Source organism: Gymnoscopelus microlampas (assembly GCF_963454915.1).
Source record: "Gymnoscopelus microlampas genome assembly, chromosome: 16".
Lineage (NCBI taxonomy): Eukaryota > Metazoa > Chordata > Actinopteri > Myctophiformes > Myctophidae > Gymnoscopelus > Gymnoscopelus microlampas.
In genome coordinates this window covers 50,255,886-50,265,885 of record NC_139953.1, presented here as the reverse complement: position 1 = coordinate 50,265,885, position 10,000 = coordinate 50,255,886, and the positions used below count along the sequence as shown (strand labels likewise).

Sequence of the window (10,000 nt, the reverse complement as noted above, 5' to 3'; positions counted from 1 at the left end):
TAACACGCCCTTAAATATTCACAAAACGCCCGACTTCACGACATGAAGAACCAGAATACGACCCAAAAAAAGCATGTTTCCCCCGCTCGCCCCGCCTCGCCACACACACACACACGCCTCTCTCTCTCTCTCGCTCTCTCTCACACACACACACACACACACACACACACACACACACACACACACACACACACACACACACACACACACACGCACTCACACGCACTCACACACACACATGCGCCCGCCCAACTTCGTCTTTCCGCAGCGTAGCGGTACATGAGACTCGGGCGGAATGCAGTGATTCCGTGCCGCCACGTTAATATTGGAGCGTCTGGTTTATATCCTTAACCCAGCCAGGTTGTGTAGCCTACATAACTCTCTATGACATAACTCCATAACATAGGACAAGCTACTGTAAGTTTGTAGACCTCACTGTCCATGAAAACGTGGCCGGGACTCCCGGCGCAAAAGCGCTCGTATATTTTTGAAAATAGCAGATCTACAAGCTCACAACGCGTCGCGATGCAACGCTGGCTTGTGAGCTTGTAGATCTGCTATTTTCAATACAGACAGATCTACAATCTTATCTGAATGACTGTTAAATCAGTTTGTTTAAATTACTTTATAAAATTATATATTTTCACAGCGATTATTTATTAGTGTAGATATACACATTTAGGAGTGGATTATGTGTCCAGATGCCTGTCAGACAGTCAAAGAATAAACGGGCGCAGCCAACGTCAACAACTGGTCTCGACCAGACGTGAGATCTCAGCGTAAAGTAGGATGAATGATAAATGAGGGCCAATAAGTCTAGTACAGGAGTCTTCAACCTTTTCAGGCCAAGGACCCCCTAGCTGAGAGAGAGATGAAGCAGGGACCCCCTACTACATATTGTATAACATTGTGTTGCAGATAAAACCTTGTTACCTTTTCATAGATTTCATCAGTGTTGTGTGAACTAATGTATTTTGATTATTTCACTTAAACCCTCAATACTTAGTAATCTTGATCGTTGTTGGCTCTGTACTTGATCTGCTCTTTTTTTCCTTCTACACCAAACCTCTTTGCCGAAAATAGCCGATCTACAAACACACAACGCCTCGCAGCGCGAGGCGTTGTGTGCTTGTAGATCTGCTACTTTTGGCTAATGCTCCAGTCAGAATAGGGATTCTAGGGTTGAAGTGGTTAATGTAAAAATAAATCACACAAAGATTTGGCGGCCCCCCTGTAGTAACTCTGAGGACCCCCTAGGGGTCCCGGACCCCCTGTTGAAGCCCCCTGGTCTAGTATGAGACATTCTAAACACTAACACACTAGAAACTAAGATATGATGACTATAAAACTATGACTAAATATATTGACTATTAGATCTACTCAATGGCAGTGAATGTGTTAAGACAAGTGAAATAAGTCCATCACTGCATCAAAAGTAACCAACAAACTATATTATAAAAACTGGTCAACATTGGCCAAATGGTTAAATAATATAAGGAAGTGGGAAATATTGTATAAATAGCAGATCTAGATCTGCTATTTATACAATATGTGTCTGTGGAACTGAGTCAAACTAAATGTAATACCTCAACTCCTACAATTCCAACTGCTTATCAGGTTCAAATATGATTATTTTGGGGGGTCCCCAGTTCAAATATGATTATTTTGGGGGGGTCCCCAGTTAATATGATTATTTTGGGGGGAAGTTCAAATATGATTATTTTGGGGGGTCTCCAGTTCAAATATGATTATTTTGGGGGGAAGTTCAAATATGATTATTTTGGGGGGGTCTCCAGTTCAAATATGATTATTTTGGGGGGTCTCCAGTTCAAATATGATTATTTTGGGGGGGTCTCCAGTTCAAATATGATTATTTTGGGGGGGTCTCCAGTTCAAATATGATTATTTTGGGGGGGGTCCCCAGTTCAAATATGATTATTTTGGGGGGGTCTCCAGTTCAAATATGATTATTTTGGGGGGGTCCCCAGTTCAAATATGATTATTTTGGGGGGGTCTCCAGTTCAAATATGATTATTTTGGGCGGTTGTGACCTGAAAAGTTAGAGAACCCTGAACTAGAGCATGGATGTATACGCTCAACCTGTCTGTCTGCCTGTCTGTCTGTCTGTCTGTCTGCCTGTCTGTCTGTCTGTCTGTCTGTCTGTCTGCCTGTCTGTCTGTCTGTCTGTCTGTCTGTCTGTCTGCCTGTCTGTCTGTCTGTCTGCCTGTCTGTCTGTCTGTCTGTCTGTCTGCCTGTCTGTCTGTCTGTCTGTCTGTCTGTCTGCCTGCCTGTCTGTCTGTCTGCCTGTCTGTCTGTCTGTCTGTCTGTAGCGCTGAAGTTGGGTCCGGAGGCGTTCCGCTTTGACGGCGGCGTGGAGGCCATCGCTACGCGTCAGAACGAGAAGTACTTCATCCTGCGTCCGGAGGTCATAGAGACCTACATGTACCTCTGGAGGTTCACACACGACCCCAAGTACAGGGAGTGGGGCTGGGAAGCTGTGCAGGTAAACATGTCTACCATTAACCCTTAGAACAGGGGTGATGCATCTCTGATGATACAGAGGACCACTATATATTTCCACACTCACTCCAGAGGAACACATTACATATACTGTCAGACAGACACCTCTTATCTCCGGATTTTAACTTTGATCGTACATTAATACCGCACTTCGCCATTCTATGTCACACAAAGGTAGCAAAAATAGCTACAACTCAAAACGTGTCGCTTTGCGACTCGTTTTGAGCTTGTAGATCGGCTATTTTTAGCTATTTTTGAATTAGATCCAGATTTTTTTGGTGCTATTTTTGAATTGGAATCCTGAAAAGTAACATTTTTATTTAATTTCAAATGAATTTAGTTATACTTATGTTAACTTTATGAACTTAAACACAAACACATTGGACATAAAAAAGACAATAGAATGTTAATACTAGTCATTAAGCTACTAATATAGACTGGAGTCATTAAAGCGGGTCATGTTTGGAGTTGTAAACAGCTGAACTACCATTAACCCTTAGAACTAGTGTTGATTTTGACAGCAAATTTGTATTCAGTTTTAGTCAGTCTTCTGAATCAAATGCCATGATTCAGATAGCATCTACAAGCTCACAACGCGTCGCAGCGCGATGCGTTGTGAGCTTGTAGATCTGCTATTTTCAGAGCACAACACCCGAGCACAACCAAACATAAAATGACTTGTCTTTTAGTTCTACTGGATCTCTTCTCCACTAGATCCTCACTAACATTTTAGTCTGTTTTTTATTTGCTGTCGAAATTGTCAATATATTTAGTCTTAAGTTTAGTTTAGTTTTCATCAGTGACACGTTTGTTTGTGTGTGTGTGTGTGTGTGTGTGTGTGTGTGTGTGTGTGTGTGTGTGTGTGTGTGTGTGTGTGTGTGTGTGTGTGTGTGTGTGTGTGTGTGTGTGTGTGTGTGCGTGTGGGGTGTGTGTGTGTGTGTGTGTGTGTGTGTGTGTGTGTGTGTGTGTGTGTGTGTGTGTGTGTGTGTGTGTGTGTGTGCGTGTGTGCGCGTGTGCGTGTGTGTGTAGGCGTTGGAGAAGCATTGCAGGGTGGAGGGGGGGTTCTCAGGGATCCGAGACGTTTACGCTTCGACTCCTAATCATGACGACGTTCAGCAGAGCTTCTACCTGGCCGAGACCCTGAAGTAAGACACACACACACACACACACACGCACACGCACACATTACATTACAGTCATTTAGCAGACGCTTTTATCCAAAGAGACTTACAATAAGTGTATTCAACATAGGTAGGGAACTAAACTACTAATCACCAGAAGTTTTAAGTGCATTTCCTGCAAAAACAAGCAACTAAGAGTATACCTAGCACTAAGGTAAAAGTGCAATATATCAGCTACCTACTTTCTTAAACAGATGAGACAAAATAGCAAAATCAAATGAGCACGAGCTAATACAAAAAGTGTATCGACTAAACAAGATCCAATAAAACAATACAAAAATAAAACAAGAGTTTGTACAACTAGTTAACAACAAGTAGGCCAGACAAAGAGGAAGGGTAGTGTTTCCTGAAGAGGTGGGTTTTCAGCCTGCGGCACACACACACACACACACACACACACACACACACACACACACACACACACACACACACACACACACACACACACACACACACACCGCACACACATTTTAACAATTTATTTATGTCCACACAAAAGGAAATGTATACAAGGACACACATATTACGGTGCAGAAAAGGTTACATCCACAAAGTCAACTTACAATAAGTACATTCAACATAGGTAGGGAACTAAACTACTAATCACCAGAAGCATTAAGGGCATTCTCTTCTAAAACAAGCAACTAAGAGTAATGAATGAGTGAGTGAGTGGGTGAGTGAGTGAGTGAGTGAGTGAGTGAGTGAGTGAGTGAGTGAGTGAGTGAGTGAGTGAGTGAGTGGGTGGGTGGGTGGGTGGGTGGGTTGGATGGGTGGGTGGATGGATGGATGGATGAATTAGTACCTGTCAGTCAGTGAGTTTCATACATTTCCACCAGAACAAAAACATTGAAACCGCCATCGTCTGTTTTTCAATGGACGCACATATGCCTCCTTTACAGACAATGTGTTAATAGAAGACCAATCTTAACAAGAGCAAAACCAAATGGACCCTTACAGGTCTGTGACTCTGAGAGTGTAAAAGTATTCCTCTAGTTGAGTTGTAAATGAAGTGAATGAATGGATTTCTTCACATTACATCATCTGGCGTCTCTGAAAGAAATAAAATAATGGGGGTGAGAATGATGCATTGTTTAACCCATTCAGACCGAGAACGCATCTGTGTCATTTTAACAATTCTTTGGCTATTGAAAAAATAGCAGATCTACAAGTACCGAGTACTCTGCTACCAACTTGTAGATCTGCTTTTTTTTTTTTTATCGTGAGAATTTGTGCAAATCTTTTTTTATTTTTTTAAGTGAAATGTTTTAACTCAAATCTTTGTTTCTGAGGGATTCTACATATGTCTAGAGGACCCCCCCCCCATCAGAGAATATGTTGTTCCAGGACCCCCCAGAAGGAAAAATTTGAGTTAAAAATGTTTGCTTTAAAAAAAAAAAGTATATTCAAAGATTTGCCCAAATTTTCACAATAAAAAAAATAAGAGTGCCGCGCTACAAGCTTGTAGATCTGCTATTTTTGAAAAGCCCAAAGTCTAAGATAATGGTTAAAATGGTTACACAGGTTTGATTGGGTTAAATATGCATAAACTCCCCAAAACAATAAGTATTTATTTAGCAGTTATTATAATCTGCCTCTGTTGACATTCTGTTCATAGGATGATGATAATAATACCTCATTATAATATGATGAGAATATCAAGTCATTATAATATGATGATAATGTTGCATTTGGAGGCTCAGGAAACACTGCAGTTAAAGGTGCATTTCACCCTTTTCCAGCCTTGTGTGCATATGCAGGGACCCCCACTATATAGTGTATGTAGATGAGAGCAGGGTTTCCGCTAGGCATTGTTTGGGCCGGCCACCATGGCCGGCAGGATTGTATTTTACCGGCCAAAGAATACATTTATCGTTCATATATTATAATTAACGTCACATATGAGTGTTAGCACTGCATACATGCACCTAAATGATCATTACACCTCGTTACGTTAGAGCTGAGCTTCATTCCACTTTATCACTGATGCAATCTGTTCCTGTTTTTATAGATAACTATATTATATGATCTACTATAGTCTATATCATTGGTTCTCAAAGTGGGGTCCGGGGACCCCCAGGGGTCCTTGAGGGAGTTCCAGGGGGTCCCCAGCTAAATGATAGATTAGGCACCAAATGGACCCATATGGGTCCATTTGGTTCCATTTGTACACTCTCAGAGTTACATTGACATAGATTTTACAATATAAATTGCGGTCCAAGTGATAGAAAGGCCATTAAATGGGGGTCTGTAGCCCTAATGCATGTCAAACTGGGGGTCCTTGAAATTAAAATGGTTGAGAATCACTGCTAGAACCATAAAAAAATGTTCTCTTATGGGGGGTCCCTGGCATATCTTTTGAAACGGGGGTCCGCGGGCTAATAAGTGTCAATTTGGGGGTCCTTGACATGAAAAAGTTTGAGAACCACTGGTCTATATCATGCAGAGACGTCACTTGTCAAAAATGAAATGAATAAAGTGGGCATGAGTGAACTGCTGCGTGACGAATACCAAAACGCCCGCTCGCCCCAAAACACAGTCGCCCCGGGGAAAATCCGGCGGTATTCGCCTGGTCTAAACATATCAGTAAACTATGCCTAAACCTAACCTTATTCCTAATCTTAACTTCAGTAAAACTATGCCTAATCCTAAACCTATTTCTAACCTTATCCTCAGTAAAACAAATACAAGAATACAAGAACCGCTGGTCTGCCTGAAAAATGGGGGCGAGGGTGTTTTGGGGCGAGTCCACCGGTTACCCTACGCCAGAGCCTTTCCCTGCGCAACACCGTCGCACAGTATAAACAAATGAATATATATTTTTGGCTTTACATCAATTCTCATTCAACCTTGATATGCAAAAGTATGTTTTGTTTTGTTAACGTTAATTATATTTATATATGTCATGATATATGTGGCCTTGCGTGAGGTTGATTACTTGCCTCTATAGTTGCTTTCACCAACTTTCACCACTTTATCCATTGCAGACAGACAGTCACTGTGCTTGCATAATATCCACGACCCACACGTGTTCGGGTCCCTGTTTTATTATCGACAATTGGGTCCGGTTTGGTTCAGATTCTATCACCTCGGAAAATCCCGGTTCTGTTTATCAACACCCGAGCGAACACCCTACTCAGCGCTGATTAGGAGGAGACACAGCTGTGTCTCTCAGTTGTGTTGTGGCGTATCAAAAATAGCAGACATACAAGCTCACAACGCGGCGCGTTGAGACGTGCTGTGAGCTTGTAGCTCTGATATTTTCAACACGCGACCACCATCGTACAACAAATAGCAGCAGCAGAGCAGGCTGTCGGAATTAAACCACACAGTCAGATCATGATAAAAACTTTAAATGATTAAAATGATGAATGATTTTTATCATTTTTAAATGATAAAATAGCCTAATAACAGCATTTTCCCAACCGGCCACGGTGGTGTTTATAACTACCAGCCAATTAAATATTTTACCGGTCAATGGCCGGTAAATACCGGCTAACGGAATCCCTGGATGAGAGATGAAGCAGGGACCCCCACTACATATTGTATCTAGATGAGAGATGAAGCAGGGACCCCCACTACATATTGTATAGATGAGAGATGAAGCAGGGACCCCCACTACATATTGTATCTAGATGAGAGATGAAGCAGGGACCCCCACTGTATAAAAAGTAACACAGCATCCAAATCAGTTCAACCACTTGTTTCTTTTTACTCCTCCTTCTCCCCAATGTATTAGTTTAGTTAACTCATTCCTCTCTGTGTCACTGCTGTTCTATCCTACTGACTCCCCTGCCAGTGAGGAGCCCCCACCAGGAGGACGGAGAGCCTTATTGGTCCTACTCCTCCCGCCCAACACTCCCTGCTGACAGGGAGGTGTTGTTGGAGGGTTTGACTGATGAAATGTTAGAAACCATGTTTAATCCCACTGGGTTGTACGGAGGAGGAGGAGGAGGTTGATCAGATTAACCTCCTTTTTCTCTCTCATTGCTTTTTGGATGAAAATAATACAAAAGTAAACAACACTTCTTCACTGTCAGACAGCAATAAAGTACTTCTGTACTTAAAGGACGACTTCACCGCTTTTCAACCTATCTTCATATAATAGGTCCTCACTAATACTCATGATAAAATGGTAAAAAAAAAATCTACTTGGTCTGTGTCTCAGAGGAGGGCTGTGGACAGTTCAGAGTCCCGTCTACCAGTGACATCATCAATGGGGAATCCAAGCTAATAGAAACTGCAGGCTTTCTAGTCCTGGAAAGTTGCAATAAAAGAAGCCATTGTTCTCGTGTTAATAAAAATCTAAATAAAAAATGTGAAATCTTGTTAGAAAAAAAAGTCCTGCCTAACGATGATGTCACTGGTAGACAGGTTTCTGGACTGTCCACAGCCCTCCTATGAGACACAGACCAAGTAGATTTTTTTTTTATCATGAGTATTAGTGAGGACCTATTACATGAAGATAGGTTGAAAAGCGGTGAAGTCGTCCTTTAAGAGCATTTATTTGTTTTAGTATCCGTACTTTACTGGAGTATTTGTATTCTGGAGGACTTTCACTCTGCTACATTACAAAGACAAATATTATACTTTTGACACTACATCTAGGGAGGTAGGAAATAGTAGGTTATGAATGAACACATTGCCTGAGTTTAAAACATTGTTTTTCATCCCATGCCAGTGTTTTTTTTACCTTAACACATTAACCGCCAAGAACGTAGTCCTACGGTCCGTTAAATCCAACTGTTAAGCGCCGAGACCGTAGTGCTACGGTCCGGGTGTTTTTTCCTTTTTTTCGATTTTTTTTTTTTTTTCAATTTTCACGGACCATTTTCAGTGTAACACCACCGGAAGTCGACTGGAAGTGCGATCCCGTTTTTGTTTCCCGTTGGCCTCCATTCTAAGGCGCACACTAAAACCTCTGTTTAGCCCGTGTAGTTTTTTCTCCTCGCATTTCCCATGTTAACATAAACGGTCAGAACTCAAACATGGCGGCTCCGTTAGACACGTGGTCTGCACTAGTAGACACAGGGACATGTGCACGATGTTTACAAACAGTCCATCGCGCATTCTAAAGGATTTTAACGGGGTCTATGGCGACGTGAAAAAAACAAAAAACAACAATAAAACCTTGGCACTGGTGAGTACATTCTGAGATTAGCCCTTGGCGGTGGATGTGTTAATGGACCCTTCGCTAAACCCCACCCCAAAAGCGATTGTCCAATGCCAGCTTAGCAACCGTTGTTAGCCTGGCATAGGCCTGCCATAGCCGTCAATGTTATTTCGCCCGCACACACACACACAGTCATTTGCAACATAATAGCAAGAATAGGAATACCATGATAACGTAATGGTGACTATGAACACGTACCCAAACCCGTTGGAGGCTGCTTTTCCCAAGCTGAAATCTGCACTTAAACCGCAAGGCGTCATGGCTGTGTTGTTGAACACACACAGCTTAACGTCAGGAAAGTTACACGACTCACTCGCCCAGGTGGTGTCAATAATAGGCTACTAATCACCGTAATCGTAACAAAATTCAGAATCACAGCGCTGCCTGTTTCGGATTCCGCATGTTAAAGTATATTAATTCATTTGTTTGTCTATTTATTAACTGCTTCTGTAGTCTTACCGTGCGGTACATGAAAACTCCTGTTACAGTCATGGATCAACTTCAACCTGGTGTTTGCACTTTCTCCATTCACGGCGCGTACATCTATATAAACGTTCAGATTTGGCCACGGATGTTACAATTATGCACGGAATATCAGCGTCAGCGTTTAAAAAAAACACCCTTGTTTACGTACTTGGCAGGCAAGTGTTAACCACTTGAAGTCCTATTTCAGGTGATTATGTCCCTCAGTGACGGTGTGTTTGTCATTCCTGTCTGTCTTTGTGTTTCCAGGTATTTGTTCCTGCTGTTCTCTGACGACGATCACCTCCCGTTTGACCACTGGGTGTTCAACACTGAAGCCCACCCACTGCCCGTCATCAAGAGAGACCACCCTACAGCCCCCACCCCTGTAGGACCACCCTACAGCCCCCACCCTGTAGGACCACCCTACAGCCCCCACCCTGTAGGACCACCCTACCCCCCACCCTGTAGGACCACCCTACCCCCCACCCTGTAGGACCACCCTACCCCCCACCCTGTAGGACCACCCTACCCCCCCACCCTGTAGGACCACCCTACCCCCCACCCTGTAGGACCACCCTACCCCCCACCCTGTAGGACCACCCTACAGCCCCCACCCTGTAGGACCACCCTACCCCCCCACCCTGTAGGACCACCCTACAGCCCC

At 42.9% G+C, this 10,000-nt stretch overlaps 1 protein-coding gene across 1 annotated transcript in view; it reads left to right on the top strand.

The window, feature by feature from the left end:
- The window catches only part of man1a1 (mannosidase, alpha, class 1A, member 1), a gene marked incomplete at its 3' end in the record, with an annotated part of 113,022 nt that extends 103,193 nt beyond the window's left edge, over positions 1-9,829 (top strand). The window contains exons 11-13 of the mRNA XM_084083574.1: positions 2,331-2,503; positions 3,550-3,665; positions 9,604-9,829. Coding sequence (XP_083939700.1) covers positions 2,331-2,503; positions 3,550-3,665; positions 9,604-9,829 — 515 coding nt within the window. The remainder of the gene's footprint in view (positions 1-2,330; positions 2,504-3,549; positions 3,666-9,603) is intronic.
- Between the last annotated feature and the right edge of the window lie 171 nt (positions 9,830-10,000).